The 27,829-nt window shown below is 41.9% G+C and overlaps 1 protein-coding gene across 1 annotated transcript in view; it reads left to right on the plus strand.

Moving 5' to 3' along the window:
* Positions 1-172: 172 nt before the first annotated feature.
* The window catches only part of LOC126455608 (uncharacterized), a 38,707-nt gene continuing 11,050 nt past the window's right edge, over positions 173-27,829 (plus strand). Inside the window, exon 1 of the mRNA XM_050091368.1 lies at positions 173-268. Coding sequence (XP_049947325.1) covers positions 199-268 — 70 coding nt within the window. The 5' untranslated portion in view covers positions 173-198. The remainder of the gene's footprint in view (positions 269-27,829) is intronic.

Below are 27,829 nucleotides of genomic sequence, written 5' to 3' on the forward strand. Positions count from 1 at the left end.
TATGTCGCAGTCAAACTGAAAAAGTGTTCGATGAAGAAATGTACGGTATTAGCCGTAGCGTCCAGCAGACAAGTGGTGTTGCGAAAGTGCGGAGCGGCTATCTTATCGGCACGCGGACCACCCAGCACCTGTCTGTCCGGCCGCGGGGGCCGCAGTGCAGCCAGCGACCGCCGCAGCAGCCAGCCGCAACCCGCAGCCATGGGCCCCGCCTCCAGTCTCGCGCTGCTCGCCGCCTTCGCCGTTACGTGGGGCGCCGCCCTAGCAGCAGGTCAGTACTGTCTGCATCTACATACATACTCCGCAAAGCGGTCCGTGGCAGATCGTACTTTTTACCACAAAGTTGCTGTCCCACTTGGGAAAATCGACTGGGCCTGAAGTACGATCGAAGTCGAAATACGATATGTTATAAGAATCCAATTCCTGTAGCTGCGATGTAATCTTTATTTGATTGTATTTAGAGATTTCTGCACAAGACGTTTGCCTATTTTGGCTTACAATGTCATTTTCAAATGCAGCTGTGGATGTTGTAAATTGCTAATCTTATTTATGTCTTACTCATGATCAATAACGACATTTTTATAAATTACATTTTTACTTATGTCTGCGTGCAGTGACGATAATATGGCACCATGAGCTGTCTGTTATGACGTAATATTATTATAGTCCCGTAGTTTTTATTATGGAACTTGACACATCGAAAACACTGTACGAATTTTACACAAAATATCTAGAGGACACGCTGTGAATACGAGAACTAGAGATGTACACACAAACGACAAATTTCCCGAACGACTTATTCAGTGAGCAAATTGGCCTGACTCCCAAGCGCCTCACAGAACATTTAAAAAAATATATAAAAAATAAAAAATAAAATAAAAAATAAAAAAATGTTCAAATGTGTGTGAAAACTTATGGGACTTAACTGCTAAGGTAATCAGTTACGAAGCTTACACACTATTCAACCTAAATTATCCTAAGGACAAACACGCACACCCATGCCCGAATGAGGACTCGAACCTCCGCCAGGACCAGCCACACAACAGAACATTTTGTTGAAATTTTCGCTCACGAGACAGGATAAACACACGAAATTGAAAGTAACACGTATGGAAAGATTTTTACCCAAATAATATCCATGCAACACACACACTATCCCTGACTCCAAGAGACGAAAGATCTGTAAACATACAGCACCAAAGGATATCAACTGGCAAATGGGTCTTTGACAATTATGACAAAGAATTTCATATTACAAAACTTTACATAATTCTAATAATATTATTTCATAATAGACAACTCACGGTAGGATCATGAATGCAATATGATTGTCAACTCCATTTAGACGTAAGTAAAAATCTAATGACAGTATTGATCATAAATAAGACATAGATAAGATTAACCATTCACAACACCCACAGGTGCATTGGAAAATAGCATTGTAAGCCAAAACAGGCAAGCTTGTTGTGCAGAAATATGTAAATACAAGCAGACGAAGATAACATTGCAACCTTGGAGTTAACTTTTTAATTTCTCTTATCTCGTAGTCCTTACGCGCAATATACGTTGCCGGCAGTAGAATCGTTCTGCATCAGCTTCAGATGCCGGTTGGCTAAATTTCCTCTAAACGAACGTAGCCTTCCGTCCAGGGATTTCCGTTTGAGTTCCTGAAGCATCTTCGTAATACTCAAGTGTTGATCTAACCTATCGGCAACAAATGTAGGAGGCTGCCTTAGAATTGCTTCAGTGTCTTTCTCTAGTTCTACCTGGCGGGGATCCAAAAAACACGAGCAGTTACTCAAGAACGGGCCACACTAGCGTTCTATACCCGGCCTCCTTTAGAAGTGAACCACGCTTTCTTAAAATTCTCACAATAAAACGAAATCGACCATTCAGATACCCAACTACCATCCTTTAGTGCTACTTTCATTTCTTCTCTCCCTGCGACGTTGTGCCTAGATATTTCATCGTAGCGTCTGCGCCAAGCAGAACACCACTAATACTGTATAAGAATATTACGGGGTTGTTTTTCCTACTCATCTACATTAACTTATATTTTTCTACAGTCAGAGCTAGCTGCAACTCATCAAACCAACTAGAAATTTTGTTTAAGTCGTCTTATATCCCGCTATAGACACCTTCCCGTACATCGCAGCGCCACCAGCAAACAGCCGCACCTAGCTGCCAACTCTATCCGTCAGGTCTATGTTTAGGCCTGTTGACAATAAGAGCGTCGTATCACACTTCTCGGGGGCTTCCCAGACGATACCCTTGTCTCTCATGAACACTCGCTGTCGAGAACAACATACCGCGTTCTGCAACTTAAGAAGTCGTCGATCCAGTCACGGACCCTGGGAACCCACTCAGTATGCTCACTTCGTTAACAGTCTGTGGTGCACCATGTTCAACACTTTCAGAATGTTTAGGAATAGGGAATCTGCCTATTTCCCTCCATCCATGCTTCGTAGGATACCATGTGAGAAAATGGCAAGCTGAGTTTCTCACGAACGATATTTTCTAAAACAGAAGCTTTTTACTCTCAAAAGAATTTATTATAGTCGACATGAAAATATGTTCAAGAATTATACAGCAAATTGCGTTTAACGGAATTGGTCAGTAATTTTGCGGGTCCGTTCTTTAATTTTCTTATGTACAGGAGTCACCTGCCCCTTTTTTCCGGTCACTTGGGACTTTGCTCCTGGCGAGGGATTCGCGATAAATGCAAGCTAAGTACGGGGCAAATGCCCTAAACTGAACTGCGACTCCATTCGGACCTGGCGACTTACTTGTTTTCAGCTCTTTAAGTTGCTTCTCTACTGGCAGGGATGCTTCTTACTAAGTCCACTGTAAGGACGTCTGTGCGATGGTCGAACGTCGGTACGTTTTTACGATCATTCTGCGTGAACGATTTCTTCAAAACGAAATTTAAAACTTCAGCATTCATTTCGCTTTCCTCTGTTGCCGCACCAGACTGGTCAATGAGTGACTGGATAGAATCCTTCGACACGTTTAGCGATTTTAAGGAGGACCAGAATTTTCTCAGTTTCTCGGGGAGATCTTTTGCTAAGGTATGACGGTGGTAGTTTCTGTGCTTCGCCAATCGATATTTTTGCAGATGCACGAATTTCTACGAAGTTCTGCCTGTTGTCATCTGCGCGTCATCTTTTGAACCGAGAGTGCAACATTCTTTGCATCCTTCACCGTCTGAATTTTATTAATAAACGACAGTGAGTGTTTTCCATTCTTAATCCACTTACTCGGCACCTACTCCTCCGGAGGGTGATTTATAATCCGTTTAAATCACTCAGTTTTACACTGTAGAAGGCTTTTACAGACACTTAACTTTTCTCGTGTCACCAGAGAAATACAGTACTGTCTTGCTAATTTCCGTATTGGTGGTTTGCATCGGATGGAATTGCCAACGCTCTTTAATATTTTGCCAAGAGACTTGCCCGCTATCTTTTGGCGAGGTGTTTTGAAGAGAGCTTTCACTGGTATGGCTCGAAAAACATTGTATAAGTTAACACTGCCGGTGACTGTCCCCAGAAGCGGCTTCTAATTAAATTGCGCTCCTATCGGCTCAATGGTGGTGCAACTGCATTCATGATTACCTGTCTGAAAGGACATAGTTTGTAGTAACTGAAATAAAGTCATCGAGTGAAACAGAAAATATATCTGACGCTCCCCAAGGAGGTGTTACAGGTCCTCTTCTGTTTCTAAACAACATAAACGATTTGAAAGACAATGTGAAGAGCCCTTCTAGGTTCCTTGCAGATGATGCAGTCGTTTACTAGAAAATACATCGAAATCACAAAATGACTTAGACAAGATCTCTATATGGTTCGAAAAGCGGCAACTGAGCCTTAACAATAAGAAGTGTGACATCCTCCATGTTGTTGTGGTCTTCAGTCCTGAGACTGGTTTGATGCAGCTCTCCATGCTACTCTATCCTGTGCAAGCTTTTTCATCTCCCAGTACCTACTGCAACCTACATCCTTCTGAATCTGCTTAGTGTATTCATCTCTTGGTCTCCCTCTACGATTTTTACCCTCCACGCTGCCCTCCAATACTAAATTGGTGATCCCTTGATGCCTCAGAACATGTCCTACCAACCGATCCCTTCTTCTGGTCAAGTTGTGCCACAAACTTCTCTTCTCCCCAATCCTATTCAATACTTCCTCATTAGTTATGTGATCTACCCATCTAATCTTCAGCATTCTTCTGTAGCACCACATTTCGAAAGCTTCTATTCTCTTCTTGTCCAAACTATTTATCGTCCATGTTTCACTTCCATACATGGCTACACTCCATACGAATACTTTCAAAAATGACTTCCTGACACTTAAATCAATACTGGATGTTAACAAATTTCTCTTCTTCAGAAACGCTTTCCTTGCCATTGCCAGCCTACATTTTATATCCTCTCTACTTCGACCATCATCAGTTATTTTGCTCCCCAAATAGCAAAACTCCTTTACTACTTTAAGTGCCTCATTTCCTAATCTAATTCCCTCAGCATCACCCGACTTAATTAGACTACATTCCATTACCCTTGTTTTGCTTTTGTTGATGTTCATCTTATATCCTCCTTTCAAGACACTGTCCATTCCATTCAACTGCTCTTCCAAGTCCTTTGCTGTCTCTGACAGAATTACAATGTCATCGGCGAACCTCAAAGTTTTTATTTCTTCTCCATGAATTTTAATACCTACTCCGAATTTTTCTTTTGTTTCCTTTACTGCTTGCTCAATATACACATTGAACAACATCGGGGAGAGGCTACAACCCTGTCTTACTCCCTTCCCAACCACTGCTTCCCTTTCATGTCCCTCGACCCTTATAACTGCCATCTGGTTTCTGTACAAATTGTAAATAGCCTTTCGCTCCCTGTATTTTACCCCTGCCACCTTTAGAATTTGAAAGAGAGTATTCCAGTCAACATTGTCAAAAGCTTTCTCTAAGTCTACAAATGCTAGAAACGTAGGTTTGCCTTTCCTTAATCTTTCTTCTAAGATAAGTCGTAAGGTCAGTATTGCTTCACGTGTTCCAGTGTTTCTACGGAATCCAAACTGATCTTCCCCGAGGTTGGCTTCTACTAGTTTTTCCATTCGTCTGTAAAGAATTCGTGTTAGTATTTTGCAGCTGTGACTTATTAAGCTGATAGTTCGGTAATTTTCACATCTGTCAACACCTGCTTTCTTTGGGATTGGAATTATTATATTCTTCTTGAAGTCTGAGGGTATTTCGCCTGTTTCATACATCTTGCTCACCAGATGGTAGAGTTTTGTCAGGACTGGCTCTCCCACGGCCGTCAGTAGTTCCAATGGAATATTGTCTACTCCGGGGGCCTTGTTTCGACTCAGGTCTTTCAGTGCTCTGTCAAACTCTTCACGCAGTATCATATCTCCCATTTCATCTTCATCTACATCCTCTTCCATTTCCATAATATTGTCCTCAAGTACATTGCCCTTGTATAGACCCTCTATATACTCCTTCCATCTTTCTGCTTTCCCTTCTTTGCTTAGAAGTGGGTTTCCATCTGAACTCTTGATATTCATACAAGTCGTTCTCTTATCTCCAAAGGTCTCTTTAATTTTCCTATAGGCGGTATCTATCTTACCCCTAGTGAGATAGGCCTCTACATCCTTACATTTGTCCTCTAGCCATCCCTGCTTAGCCATTTTGCACTTCCTGTCGATCTCATTTTTGAGACGTTTGTATTCCTTTTTGCCTGTTTCACTTGCTGCATTTTTATATTTTCTCCTTTCATCAATTAAATTCAATATTTCTTCTGTTACCCAAGGATTTCTACTCAGGTCTCCATATTATTCCTAAAAAGAATCCGTTAAATTTCGGTTAAATGATAAACAATACACGTTTGAAAGTTGTCGATTCAACTAATTACTTAGGGACTATAATTATGGACAACTTAAATTCGAAACATCACATATAAAATCTTCTGAGGAAGACGAACAAAAGAGCTCGTTTTGTTGACAGAAAAGGAGATGCAACAAATATGCTACAGGGAGTACGGTTGGCCGTCCTCTGCCAAAGAATTGCTACGCGAAATGGGTTCATTACCAGATAGGATAAGCAGAGGAGATTGAAAAAAGATCAAAGGTCTGCTCGTTTTTTTATTATTGCGAAATACTGGAGAGAGTGGCACAGATAGGATAAGCGAGCTGGGCTGGCAATAATTAAAAGGTAAGCGGCTTTCGTTGTGGTGAGATCATGGGACCACTGGTTACTGTACATTTATTTAGTAAGGGTGACACTTTCGTCAGTACTCACAGGCCTCATTTTTATTGCAAACGATTTCGATGTTTATACCTTTTCAGGCTCGCCTATGATGCTATGATCCTGAGCATACAGGTTAATCATTATATATATCTCTCTCATAATTCGCACAATAAACGGAAAAGCAGGGTTCACATAATGTATAGCGGTTTCTTATGCCCTCTATCGTACATCTAATGATGTAATAATTCCAGTTGTAAGGAGGCCGTGTGCTGACAGCTGTGAATTGTACCGAACCATCACTTTAATAATTCATGTTTACAAAATATTGAGACGAATTATTTATAAAAGACTGGAAATACTGGTAGATGATCTCTGGGAAGATCAGTCTGGAAAATGCGAGGCAGTACTGATCGTGAGTCCCATTTTGGAAAGGAGCTTGAAGAAAGGCGAGCCTATATTTACAGCATTTGAAAATTCAGAAAAAATTTTGAGATTGATGACTGGAATACACCGAAATTTTGAAAGTATCATGGGTAAAATGTAGAGAGTAAGTTCGCACAGGAAGGTTGCACAGTTTTACGAGTAAGGAATGTAGTACTTGAGAATGTAGTGAGACAGCGCTGTGGCCTATTCCTCATGTTACTTCATCTGTAAATTGAGCAAGCAGTAAAGGAAACAAAGGAGCAATTTGGAAGGAAGTTAAAACTATGATGTTTGCCGATGATTTTGTAGTTCTGTCAGAGACAATAAAGGACTTAGAAGAGCAGCTGAAGGGAACGAGTAGATTCTTAAAAAGAGATTATAAGAGGAATACCAAGAGAACGGTAATGGAATGTAGTCGAATTAAATCTGGAGATGCTGAGGGATTTAGATTAGCCGGCCGGAGTGGCCGTCCGGTTCTAGGCGCTACAGTCTGGAGCCGAGCGATCGCTACGGTCGCAGATTTGAATCCTGCCTCGGGCATGGATGTGCGTGATGTCCTTCGGTTAGTTACGTTTAATTAGTTCTAAGTTCCAGGTGACTGATGACCTCAGAAGTTAAGTCGCATAGTGCTTAGAGCCATTTGAACCATTTGATTTAGATTAGGAAATGAAACACTAGAAGTAAAAGATGAATCTTACTGTTTGTGGGCAGCAAAATAACTGACGATGGCCGATATAGATTGGGTATAAAATGCATACTGGCAATAGCGAGGAAACTCTCTGTGAAGCAGATACGTTTACTAACAACCAACATAAAATTAAGTGCTAAGATGTCACCTCGGAAGGTACTATGTGGAAGTGCAACGCAGACGATAAGCAATTCAGGCAAGAATAGTTTTGTGTTAGCAGAAGAGCCAACACCGTGTTACGAGTGGAGGCCGAAATGCACGCGTTTTAGGTCACGAAGGCTGGCGTGAAGAGGGAAGAACTATACTGACGTGAGGTCTGGAACATGACAAGGAATTAGAATTCAGAAAGCGGATGTAATTAGTTTGATACTTAACTTTAATCCACCAATGATGAACGTCGCTCTTGACGGTACATGATTCACAATATTATCTGTTCAGAATAAATTCTTGAAGTAATTATAGTAACTGAATATGGCGCCTTGCTAGGTCGTAGCAAATGACGTAGCTGAAGGCTATACTAAACTGTCGTCTCTGCAAATGAGAGCGTATGTGAACCATCGCTAGCAAAGTCGGTAGTACAACTGGGGCGAGTGCTAGGGAGTCTCTCTAGACTAGACCTGCCGTGTGGCGGCGCTCGGTCTGCAATCACTGATAGTGGCGACACGCGGGTCCGACGTATACTAACGGACCGCGGCCGATTTAAAGGCTACCACCTAGCAGGTGTGGTGTCTGGCGGTGACACCACAAATAGAATATAAACTGTTGAAATGAGGTGCTACAGAAGAAGGCTGAAGATTATATGGGTTGTCTGAGTAACTATAATGAGTAGGTAACGAATAAAATTAAGAAGAAAAGAAATTTGTTCATTCTGAGACATCAAGCAACAGTCAGTTTTGAAATAGTGGGAAGTGTGTGTTAGGGAGGGGGCGGGGGAATTGTAAAGGGAGGCCTAGAGATGAATACAGTAAGAAGGTCATCAGAGGTGAAGAGGCTTGCATAGGATAGACTGACATGGAGAGCAATATGAAACCAGTTTTCAGACCAATAAGAATAGCAATGACGACGGCGGTTACCTGAAGATGGTGTAAATGAACACCGAAATTGTTCGCAATAAAAATTAGACCTATAAGTACAGCTGAAAGTGGCGTCCCGACTACATAAGGTTGTGTACATAAGGTTGTGTACTGTCTCTCTGTTGGTTAAGCTCGTGTGTGCATATGAAGAGAACTAAAACGAAGACCTTCAGACGACGACACAGGCGGTGGAACTTAGAAGGCATTAATTTCACGCCTTCGAATTCGACTGCGTACATGTCGGTGGATATCCAGTGGCTGTTACAGTCAGATTCACGAACTGTGGAAGTTCATGCATATCGAGGATAGTAGCATCGTTGCCGATTCTAAGCGACAGTATCGGTACGCGATATACTTGCTTTACGAATGAACGAAGCGTGTATCCTGTAAATTTTCTCTCTCGATTGCTACTATAAAATTTATCGCTTACTACCACCATCAGTGATGATAGCTCTCAAGAAAAGGGATAAAAATTCTCTTCATTACTCGCTATGAGCACGTTTAACGCTCATAGATGCGACATCCGCATGAGAGCGCTCCGAACACTTCTGATCCCTCAGTGGCTGTCGGGGAATGCGTGACATAGGCGCGCAGAACAAGCCTAAACTCGAACACCTTCTTTCGTTACTCCAGCTATAACAAAATCCGAGGGAAAAGACTGTTGTTGGGTAGGTGGGCATTGAGTAGCCTTCATGCAGAAGGATGGTAGTCTTCTGTTAAACCGTGTAAACTGATAGTAGACTCAAATAAGAGCGAAATGACTTACCAGTATGACGGCCGCTTACTATATTTCAAAACAACACTTTCAAAAATTCAAAAGAATTTTATGAAAATTAAGCTGTGATTCTGCCTCGAACATTTAGAATATTCTCAGTGGAACCTCCAGAGATTAATTTCGCGCGAAAATGGTAAAGATTATAGGGTCTGGAATCCACATTCTCATATGCAGGCAAGTCTCATCTTTCAGGCACAACATTGCGACTAGACACGACAGCAGGACAAGCATCCTCAACAGACGAACAGGAGATGTGTTTATTGGGCGGAAGCAGTGCTGAAATTTCGCTTCTCAAAGACATCCAGTACAATATCTCATTCGGATCAGAATTGGGAACGAAATGGATCTTTTTGTTCTGTAATGAACGGTCCTGGCACTCGCTCTCTGGGATTTCAGAAACCTAAGGAAAACCCAAATGTGGTCAGCTGGATGGGGATTTCAGCTCTATTCATGCCGACAGCTCTCCCACGCTTTGTGTATAACGTTGATAGAAAGTGAGTAAAATATTCATCCCCACAGAAATCATTACAAGCATCACGTAATACCGACTAAATCAGCTCCTGGACTCGATAAGTGCCTGTATTTGGTTAGAAAGTGAGCCCACCAGGTTGCACAGCACCGTTGCATCCAGGTTAAGCTACTCACTGAGGATTTGATAGCGAAATTCCACCAAATTGCGCAGATGATGATGTCAGCGTTTTACCGGCTGTTCCACCATGTTTCACAGATTTCGTATGGGGTTCAAGGCTGGTGATTTTGCAGGCCAATCGAGATTTAATGTTGAGAGGGGAGTGTTGAGAAAACCAGAAACACGTTCTTACAGCCCGATGAACTTTACTATTTCCGTCTTTACGTGCCTGCGAGAGTAATGGGCTCTTGTGAGGTGACCGACTCCAAATGTTCATTGCTTGCAGTTCCTGTCTGAATTTTTTCTCGTAACAGGTGGAGCGGACCTTCTGTCACTGCCTCCAGCAATTCCTCTCGGGTTTGGAGGTGATTTTGATTCACAAGCCTTGAAACGCTTCTCTGGTCCCTCTCAGTCAAAATCTGTTTTCGACCACAGTCCTGACATACCGTCTCGTAGTCACGTGTGTCAACACCACTGGTTGGAGGGCGCGAAATACCAGCAAATCGAGGAACTTCACATACCATATGGTCATGGGCACGGCGAAAACGTTTGGCCCTTTTTCCATACTGTCATGTCCTTATAATTACCAACGTTTACGTAGAACTCCCGCTTGAAACATAAATGTCTCATTGACCGCTGCTGCTTTATGCTCACGTAGAGGCAGTAGGCGCGCGGATCATCACGTAACTGGATCTCTGCGGCGCCTCTATAGCTTAATTCAACTGTCCATCCGCACTGGAGTGACTAATTTCTTGTCTGGTGACCTTATATAAGTAACCTCTCCTCATTATAAATGAAATACAGTTTTGTAAGGAGAACAACTGGTCTTGATCTTGAGGCAGAAGATGGAAACATTTTCAATGAGCTCTAAACTTTAATTTCGAATTCACACGATTTCTATCCGATGACGACAATTACCGAAACGTCTAAAACGATTATTATTACACTACTGGTAATTAAAATTGCTACACCAAGAAGAAATGCAGATGATAAACGGGTATTCATTGGACAAATATATTATACTAGAACTGACATGTCATTACATTTTCACGCAATTTGGGTGCATGGATCTTGAGAAATCAGTACCCAGACCAACCACCTCTGGCCGTAATAACGGCCTTGATCCGACTGGGCATTGAGTCAAACAGAGATTGCATTGCGTGTACAGGTACAGCTGCCCATGCAGCTTCAACACGATACCACAGTTCATCAAGAGTAGTGACTGGCGTATTGTGACGAGCCAGTTGCTTGGCCACCATTGACCGGACGTTTTCAGTTGGTGAGAGATCTGGAGAATGTGCTGGCCAGGACAGCAGTCGAACATTTTCTGTATCCAGAAAGCCCCGCAAAAGACCTACAACATGCGGTTGTGCATTATCCTGCTGAAATGTAGGGTTTCGCAGGGATCGAATGAAGAGTTCAGCCACGGGTCGTAACACATCTGAAATGTAACGTCCACTGTTCAAAGTGCCGTCAATGCGAACAAGAGGTGACCGAGACGTGTAACCAATGGCACCCCATACCATCACCGCGATGTCGCCAAACACGGATGCGACAATCATGACGCTGTAAACACAACCTGCATTCATCCGGAAAAATGACGTTTTGCCATTCGTGCACCCCAGGTTCGTTGTTGAGTACACCATCGCAGGCGCTCCTGTCTGTGATGCAGCGTCAAGGGTAACCGCAGTCATGGTCCCCAAGCTGATAGTCCATGCTGCTGCAAACGTCGTCGAACTGTTCGTGCAAATGGTTGTTGTCTTGCAAACATCCCCATCTGTTGACTCAGGAATCGAGACGTGGCTGAACGATCCGTTACAGCCATGCGGATAAGGTGCCTGTCATCTCGACTGCTAAAATACGAGGCCGTTGGGATCCAGCACGGCGTTCCGTATTACCCTCCTGAACCCACCGATTCCATATTCTGCTAAAGTCATTGGATCTCGATCAACGCGAGCAGCAGTGTCGCGATACGATAAACCGCAATCGCGATAGGCTACAATCCGTCCTTTTTCAAAGTCAGAAACGTGATGGTACGCATTTCTCCTCCTTACACGAGGCATCAGAATAACGTTTCACCAGGCAACGCCGGTCAACTGCTGTTTGTGTATGAGAAATCGGTTTGAAACTTTCGTGATGTCAGGACGTTGTAGGTGTCACCACCGGTGCCAACCTTGTGTGAATGCTTTGAAAAGCTAATCATTTGCATAATGTAGCATCTTCTTCCTGTCGGTTAAATTTCGTGTCTGTAGTACGTAGTCTTCGTGGTGTAGCAATTTTAATGTCCAGTAGTGTATTTTTTTTACTATTATTCCGTGTGGCTCAACTTCCAGATTCAAGACTTTCCATACGACCCCAGTTTGGCGGCTTGCGCCTCATCACCACCCCTACCCCAGTTATCCTACTGGAGGATCCAAACGATGTCTCATTCCTGGCGAACCTTCACTTCACTGAAAAGTGAACGCTATATTAAAGGCAGGCTGCAACATTTCGTGATCTGACAATAATTCGTTCGCGCAACCTTTGGGTTTCCAGGTACCCGCTTTACCACTAGACCATAAAGCCAAGTATAATACAGAATAAATTTATATGACGTAGAAATTGCAACGGGGCACAGAATCATATGCGGCATTGAGTTCATAGTGACGCCGACGGCTAGTTCATGAGATATAGATGCTGAGAGGCTCAACTACTGGTTGCTTTCGGTCGCATATATACGTCTGCCAACACTTTCCGAAAACAGAGCATGCATGATCGACTTAAAATGTTATGCTTAGCTTATCGATTTCATACATCCATTTCATCTTTCTTTAAGATGGGCGTTTATTGGGCAATATTTAATTGAAATTAATTAAAAACAACCTAGATTTCAAAGACACGTTTATTACAAGCTGACTAGTTTCGATCATCACATGATCATCTTCAGACCTTCAAAACCATATTGATACACAACGCCTGTACACGGAGCAGGAATCACTGGATGACGACAGTCAAGCAGTTGAGCAGCTGGTTGTCGTCAAGCGATTCCTGCCACGGGCACAGCCTTTGCCTATCAGTATGCTTTTGAAAGTCTGAAGATGATCATGTGATGATCGAAACAGGTCAGCTTGTAATAAACGTGTCTTTGAGATCCAGACTATTTGATAATTAATTTTAAGTACTCTATTTTAACCACTGACTTTCACCAACGATTTTTCCACAAAAAAAAAAAAAAAAAATTGTTGCCTCTCGATAAATGTTATGTTTGGATAAAAATTACAGTTAATGATATGGAAGGTCGACAGGTGAAACATATTATTTGGGGAGATGTCGCGGTTCCTGCTGAATATTTACCTCTACATAACTGAATTTCCTTACATGAGGATTTTCTTCATCTAAGATTGTTGAGGCTTTGAAATATATATTATTTCGGATGTTATTATATCTACTTTGCAGAGCGGACATAAGTTACTGTAGTTCCATACAATACGAATAACAACGCTGATATTATTGCTGTCACTGCCTCGCCGATTCTTCCGCGGCCCTGTAATTCTGACTGTAGATTACATTTTCTAATGCTCAAGTCTGGTACAAGTATAAGGCAGACCGAAGTGAACATGCTGTTATGGTGAAGTAAAAAATGGTTCAAATGGCTCTGAGCACTATGGGACTTAACATCTGTGGTCATCAGTCCCCTAGAACTTAGAACAACTTAAACCTAATTAACCTAAGGACATCACACACATCCATGCCCGAGGCAGGATTCGAACCTGCGACCGTAGCAGTCGCGCGGTTCCGGACTGTGCGCCTAGAACCGCTAGACCACCGCGGCCGGCCTATGGTGAAGTAGATGCTAGATTTTTCATTATTGACTTCAGTGGCATTTTCGATAGCTGACGACAAATTACACGTGGTATTATACCTAAGACATTTACGAAGACATTTTTATTTGTTACTGACTCTAGCTTTGATCACGAAAAGTTCATAGAACCATTTGTAAATGTACGTAGAACTAGCATTTTGCATTCAGATATGAATCGTCAACGGATGTAAAAAATTTGCTCTGCTATATTAAACACACATTGAGTAGTTACAGAAATATATAATTTTTATTACTTCTGTAATTGAAGGGACTCACCATCGTAGGCGATGACTCTAGCGCAAGCTAATGGAGTGAACCTCGGCCCAGAGACAGCCTGATGGATATTTGATGACGTAAAAATATTTAATTGTGGCATTTGACCGGCAAGAGCTAGTATACTAGGTTAAGCAGCAAATTTTTCCACAGTGTCTCATGGCTTAATGTTACGTGATACAGTTTCTGGTGGTCCTTCTGCCGCATACTGACGTTAAGATCAGTGGCCCCTTCGGTGCTTTTCGAGGAGAAGAAGTTACATTTAGCACTAAGTTTCAAATCTTCGTTTCTTTCGTCTGGTATTCATTCAGAGTGTTTCACGTGCGATACTATATTGTACAAGCCATTATCACATTATCAGCAGGACACAAATACGAATTAGGCCGTAGCAGTTCAGAGGGAGCCAACTGCAGCCCACCTGTACTAGGAGCTTACCGACGACAATTGCTAACAGGCTGAGTAAGGGTCTAATTTTGATTATGACTGATCGTATCTACATAATTCTCGAGGAATTTTAGTTCATGTAGGTAAAGCCACCCAACTTCGAAATTCCTGCCATCAGCAATTACACCAATAATGTACTGAAACCTGAAATCATTAATTTCGTTTACCTTAGCCATATGAGCACAAAGTGTTAACAATTGATATTTCCCACAAAACAACGTTATTAGCAGTAAAATTCACAAAAAATGTTTGCAGCTGTGACCTGTTCCGACAGTTGCATCATCTTCATATAATCTATCCTTGTATTCGTCTTCTGTAGGTGTCCGTCTTCTGCAATCTTCCGCATGGTGAAAATGCAACTGGCCAAATCATGAATGGTTAATACTTGACTACAGCAAGCCCTATGTGCGTGGTACGGATTTAGATCTTCGAACATCCAATGTTTACCTTATACATATGCCATTCATAAGCAAACATCCGTTGATAAGAAATGAGTCATTCCCGGTATGCATCTTTTGGGCAGGAAACACTGTATTATCAAGCTTAATTGTAAGGTAGCTCTGCCGTAATCATATTCCAGCGCAAAAGTATCTGAGCAAATAAACCATAGTGACACGTCAGGCGGTGTGTAAGTAAACAATATCTTAGAACGAAATGAATAATATATTATATTTTTCGCAGTCTTGTATGACAGCTGTAAACAATCACAAATTTGTGTTTAATGATGAGAAATTGAGAAGAGGAGACAACAAAGAGTGTTAAACATTGAATAATGTTAGTTTTAACATACCACTAAGTGTCCGTCAATAATTAATACATTCTACGGTTTAATGATGAAAAACGTTATCTCTACATATGAGTCGTGATTATTCCATTAATAAGTGTCAATATGAGTGTTTCAAATTAGCATCGTAAGTTGTACTTTATTTCATGTGCTTGTTGTCTTTCTGCTTTCTGACAGTTTTTTCATTTTCCTTTCCGCCATTAGTGTTAACATTTACACTGTGGTTATTTTCTGTGACAGTTTCTATTAACTTTAAAGTCAGTACCGCCATTAGACTGTTGTTTATTTACAGTGTTACATTTACACTTACACAATCATTTCGGCTTCAAAAGTGCCATTATCAAGTGTTTTCTGAAAGCAGTTTAGACAATAACAGTGAAATACATAACAAGTGATATAACCCTATAATAGTCCATATTTCTTATGCTTACTTACAAGTGTTATAAATTGCCTAGGATGGCATACTGTCGTATTAAAATACACTATTAGACACATTCTCTAAGAGTCGATATTTCTGGCAGAGCCTACTGCTTTGTTTAATTACTGTGTACACCATCTTGACTGAATGACAGTTGGCTAAGTGTCAAATTGTCTTGGTCAAAGAAATTCCTGTTATACGCAGTTGTCATTTTTTTAGTCTTTGGACTCAGTGTCCGGTAGGATAGGAAGGTTAGGAGCAATTTATTTTCTTTGGAAGTTGTTAGATCTTTGCAGTACCTGTTTATCTTAGTATACAATGAAGTTGCCTGCTCATAAACATAAACAGTAACAAACCTCTCGATAATATTCACTGCATCCATAAATAAATATTCGCTCATCCAGCTAGTTATTGATCTTGATTAAAGTACTTTTTAGTAGATAAATATACAGCATTGTACGTGAAATTAACACATGGCCAACTCTAAGTTGTGTAATTTTCCTTTAATCCAGAATCAATACAACACAGTGCAATTACTTATTCTACTCACTCATTAATTAACCAGTGAGGTTTGAAGCGATATTTATCATGTACGTATCATCAGGCATGTTTCACATACCTTTGTTATTTGCACTTATTCCTAAGCAATGTTCCAACACATCTAACAGGATTTACATGCCTGATGATACGTACGTCATAAATATCGCTGATCTCTTTGACTGTCCAATAGTTACGACATATACTTTTCGTAATCCAATGGAATTTTGGCCAGCCCAGGGATATGTGAAGTACATTACAAACTCCGTCATTTCTTATGATTGTGATATTCATAGAGATATACCGTAGTAGATCAGATGGCATAATCTTAAAAAAAGGAGGAAAAGTGAAATATCTATGGAGATTCAACTCTCAGGGAGAAGAACAGTCCTAAAAAGAGATCACACAAAGAAGCGGCAATACATTGCAATTTTGTACTGTTAGTGTTAGTATCACGCGACGTGATGAGACCAATACTTTCAGTGATTAGCGGAATATTCCACTACTTAAACGACAAAAAACTGATGTAAATTATTCGTCAATACGAATGTTCCACATTACTACATAGCTTTCGCGGAACCGTAAGTCCAGGAAACAAAGATTTTAACACATCAACTGTTCTAGACTTACCTACTCTTGATTTCTTCCTTACCTATATTTTTAAAAGATGCAACATTCTTTAGTAATGCGTCCGACGTCTCAGTTATTGTGTTATTGTACTTGGAATACCATTTGTGTTCACATGTCTCTGAATGTAGCGGGTTCACAGCTGCGCCCTAACGATGAAAAGCAACACTATCCGGCCCCAGTTGTGTGTCAGTGGTTTGCGTTAACTGTCATCTGGTCTGCGCGACGCACTCAAGTTTCTTCGGTTCCATAGCTGTCTGTACTTCGAGAAACTGTGATTGCAGAATTTCTCACGGTATTGTTTAGATCTAGAGGTTGCTGAGAGCAGATACTCCGGTTGTCTGGTATCCTGTGGTTTTGTTTACACTCCCGGTTCCGAGTCGACTACAAGTGGTTTTTAAGTGTATTAGGTGTTTATGCCTATTACAGCACGGTTACATAGTAAATTATGGAAGACTGAACGACACGAGCCGTTGTCCCCTGGAAATGGAGCGGGACGTGTGATCATGAAGTGAGCAATGCCGGTCTGTTTAGTCAGGTGCCCATCGTGACGGTCAGATCGTTCCGGTTTTCAGCAGCGGTGGTATGAGCATGAGATCTGATATTTGTCCATTAAATGTATATCTTATATGAAGATAAGGGTGCTTGATTAGTGGTAGCATTCTTCACAAAGTGTAGTGTCTCGAGAAATAGCACATGAAGTGCGTACTTCGGAAGGATTCTTCGCATTTCCAATGTGGACAAGGGTATAACAACCACAATATTGAATTTTCACAGAATATTCCGTCAGTACTTGGAGGAACGCAGACAACATCGATACAAGAACGCAAGCATACTGAGAATAAAAAAGAAGCACTGAATAAACAAATTTTATACTGAAACATTAAAAGCGCATAACGTATAAGCCAAAAAAAGTTCTAGATGTCAGTAATATTCAAATATTAAAAGTATAGGAATCCGTAAGTAAAAAATGTTGTGCAAGTGAGTAATGGAACAAATTACTACGTTATATGGACAAATGGTAAATAGGTCGAAATGGGGGGTAGAGGGGGTGGAGGAAGGGGCGGGAGGCAGAGGGGAGACAGGGGTCTATGAAAATTGAGTGTGGAATAGTAATAACAAGCATATAATCCAATGCTAGAAAAATATCAATTGGCTGCTGCTACTTTAGTAAGGGTGAACAATGAAAGTGTGATTGGTCATTAAGGACCGGGCCAGGATTTGTTGATTGGTGAATAATAGTCAGAATTTCGAGTAATGTCAGTTTTCTACCTTTAGTTACTCTAATGGGAACATCACGTTTAATATCATAACAATGACATTCATTCAGAGCATGTTTAGCAAAGACGGAATATTTATTTTTCATCTTGGATAATAACCATTTAGTTGCTCTTGCAATAATTTGTTTAACGACAGGTTTCGTAACCTAGAAGCCACGTGATCAGGTTAGATATGGTGAATCATGACATTAAGATTTCAACATCGATGGGACCGAATATTCCATGTCTGTGAATAAATGACGTAATTAGCAGATCGTCAGCTAAGCTTCAGACGCTAGTTACGTCATTTAGTCATAGACGAGGAATGTTCGATCTCGTCCTGAAGGTCACCTGACGATGTAATTATGTCATTTATTCATAAACAAGAATGTTCGATACCACCCATGTTGTAACTTTAATGACAAGCAATGACGAGGAATGTTCGGCCTCGTCCGTGTTCCAGTTTTAATATTATGATTAACCGTGTCTGATCTGATGATGTGGTTTCTAGGCTACGAATCCTATCGTTAAATAAATTATTAAAAGAGTAGGTAAGCGGTTATTAGTCAAGATGTCTACTTATGGTTGCAGTTGTCCCTCATACAAGCTAGTGTTTACTTTTCAGTTTCCAGCACCTTTCACGCTCAGTCAGTCTAGTAGTTATACCTGACTTACCTACGTATAATTTGGCACATAGATTGCCGAAAATCCCGCAAATACCACACTATTCTAGAGGTAAAATCTTGTCTTTACAGTTGAACAGAATGTGGACAACAGTACACCTAGTAACAAAAAATTCGAGGATATTTCCTGCGCTTTAATTTTCTCGCAGGTACTTGTGATGTCCTTTCCAGATACAGCACAGTTGTTGTATATACTGCTCAGTCACATTAATGTGGCAACCTGTCAGAAGTCTGAATGACTTCAAGTTTTTAATTTTATTGAATTTTGCCAAAAAACGGAAGGAGGGGAGATTAGAGTTGGACGTCACGTCGACTAGTTTATTAGAAACGCAGCAAAATCTAGGATTATGGAGGGATGGGGAAAGAACTTGGTAGTGCCCTTACAAAGGGCTATCCCGCTATTTGCTTTAAGCGATTTAGGGATATCGCGGAAAAGCTAAATCTGGATGGCCGGACGTGGATTTGAACTGTCGTCTCCCCGAATGTGCGAGTCCTGTGCGCTAACGACTTCACCAACTCGCTAGATTTGTGGGAAAAATGTAACAAATCCGACATTTCTTGCACACCGCATAGAGAGGGGTATTTTCACAATGGACGGGTGTACTGGATTTGAATGCAATATTTTAAGTTTGGATTAACCTTTACTGTTCTGAATATCAGTTGAAATACTCAAAGAGACGTGACTAATCGATTTTTTTCTATTACGCGGTGCGAAGGATTCATGTGGCAGTTGTCATACGATTCCATGGAAAACGTTTTGGGCTTCTGTTGCCAGACAGTGGCACAAGTTGCCCAGGAAATCATATGTGCAAAAAATATGTGGTGCGCTAATGAAAATAAATCCAAACGCAATATCCTACCGAGCGATGTGGCTTAGTGGCGCAGTAGATTTGCATTTGGGTGGCGAACGGTTCAGATTCCCGTCCGACGGTGCAGATTTACGTTTTCGATGATTTCCCTAAGTCACTCCAGGCAAAGGCCGAGATGGTTCCTTTGAAACGCCATGGGCGATATTCTTCCCCTTCCTTGCAACTGTCTGACTCTGTGCTCTGTCTCTAATGACCTCGATGTCGACGGGACGTTAATCCCTAATCTTTCTTCATATGCAACACCCTCTACCCAAAAATGAAATCCACTGTCATATTCATCATTCCTGTGAAATCTAATCTATTCCTCCGTGTTTCTACCACCTCTCTTACTATCTTTTACTTTTTTCTAGTCTTAATAGCCACGGCACGGGTTATACGCTTTTGACCCATAGCCCGAATCCCTATAGCCACGGCACGGGTTATACGCTTTTGACCCATAGCCCGAATCCCTTATTTTCCTATCACCAAACGCTCCGTTGTCAGACTCACTCCACCTACTTGTTACGAGTACACATCCGACACCGCCTTTGAATTACTCACCCGTTCTTCTCCCGCTTTCTCCTTCCCAATTGTGCTTTCTTCAATACAGAAAACACATAAGTAACTATTTCTTATCGTTTAAGAAGTTTTTGGAGCTGGAGGTAATGACACATGACTTTTAATGTCTTGTCAATGTAAGTGCTCTTTCCATAATATTAAAAACTTCTAAATACTTTATGATTCATGAAATTTATACTTTTAAACTAGGTTAAGAGCGATTAACTGCCTTTGGCATCTTACATTTTCGCACGAGGGCGACACGTTCCGCATAGAATTCCCACAATGAAAATTTGTTCGGCCCACAGACACGTATAGGTGTAGTTTTAAGGCGGGAATTTTCCACACTTGTCTAAATGAACACCAACTACGTTCTCGGTTTACTTTCAGGAGGTGACTTTCAAACACTGACGATGCGGAAACAGTGTAGAATGCGTACTGGTTACAGACACTTGGTATTGCTACTTTTGTAACAATTTTTTAACTGACTCTGATTCTTGCAATTATACAGCCGTTTCCAATAAAGAAATGCAATCTAGTTCACTCTCTCTCTCTCTCTCTCCCACACACACACACACACACACACACACACACACACACACACACAAAAAAAAAATTTTTAACTGACTCTGATTCTTGCAATTATACAGCCGTTTCCAATAAAGAAATGCAATCTAGTTCACTCTCTCTCTCTCTCTCTCTCACACACACACATACACACACACACACACACACACAAAGAGAGAGAGAGAGAGACAGAGAGAGAGACAGAGAGAGAGAGAGAGAGGGGCGGAAGATTTTATTTTTCCATATGCATCATTTCGTTTACATATCAGCGAGTTGACCATGACGTACTTGTACAGCTATAGCTACATGATTTATGTAACAAAGGTAGTCAAACGTACTATATCGCACACACGAACAGTAATTCAATAAAATAAAGTTTCTTTAACGTTCTGTCTCTGAGCTTTAGAATAGGTAGGCGCCATTAGAACTCCACTAATTCGGCAATATTTAGAAGCTTTTGATCGCTTTCCAGGCGAATAGTCCTCAACTGAATAGTCCTCAACTGCAAGAGCATGAACATCTGCCGCTTGGAAATTTTGGAAATTCGTGTTAATGTCTTATGGGGCCAAACAGCTGAGGTCATCGTTCCTTAAGCTTACACTCTATTTAATCTAACTTAAACTAAGTATGACACACACACACACACACACACCCATGCCCGAGGGAGGACTCCAACCTCCGATTGGAGAGGGTGGGGGGGGGGGGGGGGGGCAGCCGCGTGGACCTTTCTGCCGCTTGTTTCCAACGTTGACAACAGTATGATTAATGCTTTTGCCTTATATGTTAAGTTTTAGTCTCCGTGCCGTGATGCAGGTTGTTTCATATGTCTTCTAGGGGCGGGGGCACAGTGAAATAGCTCACTACATTACCACACCAAAGAGGCGGTAGAACGGTTTTCAGTTGTCTCACTGGTGTTCAAGTTTCTCCTTCAAAGTTTCTACAAAATATAATATGTTGACCTAGCCGTAACAGTGACTGACCGTAGCGGTTGCGTCATTTACGTGTCTGTCTGCCAAATTAGTTGCCTTCTTTGTCTTTGCGCCTGTTACAACCCCCTCCCACCCCCCCCCCCCAAAAAAAATATTTCTTTGTGTACTGCTTCAAGTTGTCCACCTGCTACATTATATCGAACACTAGCGAGTTCTTGTGGTATTGCCTAGAGTGGTGCTGTGGTATCTTTCTCACTGCCGCAGAGAGTTTCAGGGAATTTCTTACAGTCTTAGTATGGATGTTAATTCGGCTGTTGTTATATGCCCCTCACGAGCTAAAAGGTGTGATAAATGCAAAACCGGCGCCGTTACAGCTTTCTGACTCGCCAGTGGATAACTGGTAGGGACCGCTCCCAATCGTTGTACGTGCGGACGTTATTATGCGACCCAATGACAAGTGCGACGCTCAGCATTTCCAGGGAAATGGGGAAACAGTACACGTAACACGGTAAACTTGTTGTTCTTATCATCTCGTGAATTCTGTATGATGTCTTACCATCCTGTACCTTCTTCTTGTCAGTGTTTTCCATATCTGCCTTTCCTCCCCGATTCTGCGTAGAACCTCCTCATTCCTTACCTTTCCAATCCTTCCGATTTTCAATATTATTCTATAGCAACACCTCTCAAATGCTTCGATTGTCTTCTGTTCCGGTTTTCCTACAGTCCATGTTTCACTACCGAACAATTCTTTGCTCCAAACGTATATTTTCAGAAATTTCTTCCACAAATTAAGACGTATGTTTTGATGCTAGTAGACTTCTCTTGGCCAGGAATGTCCTTTTTGCCAGTGCTAGTCTGCTTTCGATGTCCTTGCTCGACCGTCGTGGGTTATTTTGCTAGCTGGGAAGTACAATTTTTAACTTCATCCACTTTTTCATCACCAATCTTGATGTTAAGTTTCTCGCTGTTCTCATTTCTGCTACTTCTCATTACTTTCGTGTTTCTTCGATTTACTACAAATCCATATCCTATATTCATTAGACAGTTCATTCCATTCAGCAGATCCTGTCATCATCTAATCTTACCATTGATATCCTTTCTCCATGAATTATAATTCGATTCTTGAACGTGTGTTTTATTTATATCATTGCTTCTTCGATGTAAAGGGGCGAAAGACTACATCCCTGTCTTACACCCTTTTTAAACCACGCCCTTTGGTGTTAGTCTTCCACTTTCATCTTGGCTCTTGTACGTGTTGCATAACACCCGTCTCTCTCCAAAGGACACCACTATATTCCTCGGAATTTTGAACATGCTGTACCATTTGACATTTTTCAAAAATGGTTCAAATGGCTCTAAGCACTATGGGACTTAACATCGGAGGTCATCAGTCCCATAGACTTAGAACTACTTACACCTAACAAACCTAAGGACATCACACACATCCATGCCCGAGGGAGGATTCGAACCTGCGACCGTAGCAGTAGCGCGGTTCCGGATTGAAGCGCCTAGAACCGCTCGGCCACAAAGACCGGCATGTGAGATTGTCAAACGCTTCTTCCAGCACTAGAAATCACATGAACGTGTCTTGATTTTTCTTTAGTCTTGCTTCCGTTACCACCCGCAACGTCAGATCTGGCTCTCTGGTGCCTTTACCTTTTCCAAACACATACTGATATCATCTAACACACCCTCAATGTTCTTTTCTATTCATTTGTATATTATTCATGTCAGCAACTTAGATGCACGAATTGTTAAGGTGACTGCGCGTTAATTTTCGCACTTGTCGATTTTCACAATCTTCAGAACTGTGTGGATGATGTTTTTCCAAAGTGTGGTGGTATATCGCCAGTCTTATACGAGTGTTGGAACTTTAATAGTGGCAACTATTTATTTACAGCTCGTACAAAATATATACTTGTCTCAAAGTTTAACTGATCTTCAGAGCAGTCACCAGCATTGGGTATAACCAGTTGCCGGCGATGTGGAAGTCGTAGGATACTCTTAGCAGTGCCAGTTGTGTTGACAGTTCGAGTGGCGGTCGTAGGTTGTGTTCCAGAAATGAACAGCATAGAGACAGAAGTGATGACACTTTCTGCAGTACTTGACCATCATTTTGCAGGACAATGCTCAAGCACGTCCAGCGCAAGCTGTTACTCATCTGTTTGACTGATGGGGCTGCTAAGTGCTATACCACCTACAGCACTCCCCTTACTTAAGCCCTCGTGAGTTCAACTCGATTTCTAATCTGAATAACACTTCACAGCATTCGCTTCAGAACTGCTACAAATTCTTCGAGCAATAGACCGCACCGTTCGAACTGTCAACACAACTGGCACTGCTAAGATAATCCTACGACTTCCACATCGCTGGCAACGGGTTATACACAATGCCGGTGACTTCTTTGAAGGCCAGTTAAACTTTGAAACACGTATCTATTTTGTACGAGCTGTAAATAAATAGTTGCCACTATTAAAGTTTCAATCCTCGTACATTCTGCGTATCAACGTGAATAGCCTTTTTTTTTTCCACTTACCCCAATGATTGTAATACCGAAGGAATGTTCTCTATCGCTTTTACCTAAGTATTTCAAAGCTTTTTTAAATTCTGGCTAATACTGGATCCCTAGCTCTTCTCTATCGATTCCGTTTTCTTCTTCTGTATGTCATCAGACATTTCATAGAGATCTTCAGTTTTCTCTTTCCACGTATCATTTCTCTCTTCTGCATTTAACAGAGGAATTCCCATTGCAATCTTAAGTTGCACTCTTTATGTTGCCAATTCTTACTTTTAATTTCACCTAATGTTGTTTTGACTTTTTTTATAGGCTGAGACATTCCTTCCGATCATAATTTCTTTTTCGATTTCTTCGCAGTTTTCATGAACTCATTTCGCCTTAGCTTCCCTGCACTGCCTCATTATTTCATTCCTAAGTGACTTCTATTTCTGTATTCCAGAACTTTCCTCAAAATTATTATACTTCCTTCTTTTATCGATCAATTGAAGTATTCCTTGTCTTATTCATGGTTCTTTGGGGCTAGCTTCTTTGTATTTATATTTTCGTTTCTAACTTCCGTGACTGCCCTTTTTAAGATGTCCATTCGTCTTCAACTGAATTGCCTACTATGCTGTCCACTTTCTGCAGCCTTGGAGAACTTCATGCATATTTCTTCATACCTTAGTAGCTTAGTGGTTCCATATTCCACTTCTGTGCACATTGATTCTTCCTAGTCTTTTAAACATCAGCCGAAACTACATTAATACTAAATTGTGATCTGAATTTATATATGTTCCTGGGCATGTCTTACAATCCAATAAATACACACATCAAAAAAAGTTTTGCATCACCTCGGTTCCGAGAATTCCGGAACCTGTACAGAGAATTGGAATAGACATTAACATAAACATCATTTCCGCCCTCCTTATTGCACATGAAAACCACACGTTACATGTTGTACCACCATACAGTGAGACCTCCATACAGCGAGACCTTCAGAGGACGTGGTCTAGATCGCTGTACACACCGGTACCTCTAATACCCAGTAGAATACCCTCTCGCATTGATGCATGCCTGTATTCGTTGTGACAAACTATCCACAAGTTCATCAAGGCACTGTTGGTCCCACTCCTCAACGGAGATTCGGCGTAGATCCCTCAGGGTGGTTGGTGGATCGCGTCGTCCGTAAACAGCCCTTTTCAATCTATCCCAGGCATGTTCGATAGGACTCACGTCTGGGGAACATGCTGGCCACTCTAGTCGAGTTATGTCGTTATCCTGAATGAATAATTCACAAGATGTGCATGTTGTGGGCGCGAATTGTCGTCCCAGAAGACGAATGCCTCGCCAATATACTGCCGATATGGTTGCACTATCGGTCGGAGGATGGCTTTCGCGTATCGTACAGCCGTTACGGCCCCACATAATGCCACCCCAAAACAGCAGGGAACCTCTACCTTGGTGCACTCGCTGGACAGTGTGTCTAAGGCGTTCAGCCTGACTGGATTGCTCCAAACACGTCTGCGACGATTGTCTGGTTGAAGGCATATGCGACACTCATCGATGAAGAGAACGTGATGCCAGTCCTGAGCGGTCCATTCGGCTTGCTGTTGGGGCTATCTGTACCGCACTGCATAGTGTCGTGGTTGTAAACATGGACCTCGCGATGGACGTAGGGAGTGAAGTTGCGCATCATGCAGCCTATTGCGCACAGTTTGAGTCGTAACACGATGTCCTGTGGCTGCACGAAAAGTATTATTTAACATGGTGGCGTTGCTGTCAGCGTTCCTCCGAGCCAACTGCAGTAGTAGACTTTGGGCGGAATGAGCGAGCGAGTTGCTGTCTCTCTGTATCTCCTCCATGTCTAAACAACATTGCTTTGGTTCACTCCGAGCCGGCCGTGGTAGCCGAGCGGTTCTAGGCGCTTCAGTCCGGACGGAACCACGCGGCTGCTACGACTGCAGGTTCGAATCCTGCCTCGGCCATGGATGTGTGATGTCCTTAAGTTAGTTAGGTTTAAGTAGTTCTAAGTTTAGGGGACTGATGATCTCAGATGTTAAGTCCCATCCCATAGCGCTTAGACCCTTTTTTTTTTTTCGACGTGCCTGGATGAGAGCCCTTCTCGCGGACGCGATCGAACCGCGGTATTGACTGTGTAACCATGGTTGAGCAACAGACCAACAGACAACACGAGCCTTGTACCTCCTTCTTGGCGGAATGACTGGAACTGATCGGCTGTCGGACCCCCTCCGTCTAATGGGCGCTGCTCATGCGTGGTTGTTTACATCTTTAGGCAGGTTTAGTGACATCTCTGAACAGTCAAAGGGACTGTGTCTGTGATACAATATCCCCAGTCAACGTCTATCTTCAGGAGTTCTGGGAACTGGAGTGATGCAAAATGATGTACTCTAAATGAAATCTTTGCGTTTATCCTGGCATTTCCAAGTATACCTCCTTCTCTTGTGATTCTTAAACAGATTATTTGCTATTACGGACTGGGATTTATTGCAGAACTTAATTAGTCTCTTTTCTCTCTCGTTCCTAGTACCAAGCCCATATATTTCCGTACCTCTTTCTTCTACTGTTTCCCCTACAACCGCAGTCCAGTCCCCCATGACTGTTAGATTTTCGTCTGCCTTTACTTACTGAATTATCCGTTCGATGTCCTAAAGTATTTTCTCTATATCTTCATCTTCCGCTTGCAACGACGGTACGTGTGCCTCAGTTCTCGTTGTCTGTGTTGATTAGCTGTCGATTCCGATGACAACAACCCTCTCTTGAACTGTTCACAGTAACTCACTCTCTGCCCTACCTTACCATTCACAACGAATCCTAATCCCGTTATACAATTTTATGCTTCTGTTGATATTACCCTATACTCATCCGACCAGGAATCCTTGTTTTCTTTCCATTCTACTTCAGTGACCACATTTATATTTAGATTGAGCCTTAGCATTTCACTGTTCAGTTTTTCTAGTTTCCCTACCACGTTCAAACTTCTGACATCCCATGCCTTGACTCGTTGGCTATTCAGTCTTTTTCTCATAGCAACCTCCTCCTTTACAGTCCCCTTACTAAGATCCGAATGGGGGACTATTCCGTAATCTCTTCCCAATGGAGAAATCATCGTGACACCTTTTCAATCACAGGCCACAAGACCTGTGGATACAGTTGATGGTCTTTAATACAGTGGTTTCCATTTCCTGCTATATTGTCATACCGTTGATCATATCTGATTCTTCCGTCTTTTAGGGGTAGTTTCTAATTCCAAGGGCGAGAGGGTGCCCTGAACTTCTGTCCGCTATTCCGCCAGCTTTGACATGGCCGTTGGCAGAACGAAGGTTAGCGTTATGCTAAAAGTTCTCGGCTACCATTACTGATGATTTTTATTCGAAGTTTAAGCTGTAGCCGGCTTCGAGCCTAGAACCGAGAACGTTTTGATTGCTAATCAAAACTGCTACCCCTAGACCAAAGAATGTAATATTGGACGGCTACCGTCATAGATATCTATTGCAGTCCTTCCTAGAGGGACATTACATTCTCAGCTCTGGTACAGCTTAACATTCTGTCATGCAAATCTCCTGGTTGTCCTGATGACGGTAAACGGCAATTTTCTAGTGAAATGAACAAATTATTTTTACGGCAGTAGTTTTCTCTGGGGTCATCAGTCATCTGTCTAGTTTCATGCGGGTCGCCACGAATTCTTGTCTTGTGGCTACATCTTCATCTCTGAGTCCCAC

The sequence above is a fragment of the Schistocerca serialis genome, chromosome 2 (assembly GCF_023864345.2).
Source record: "Schistocerca serialis cubense isolate TAMUIC-IGC-003099 chromosome 2, iqSchSeri2.2, whole genome shotgun sequence".
Lineage (NCBI taxonomy): Eukaryota > Metazoa > Arthropoda > Insecta > Orthoptera > Acrididae > Schistocerca > Schistocerca serialis.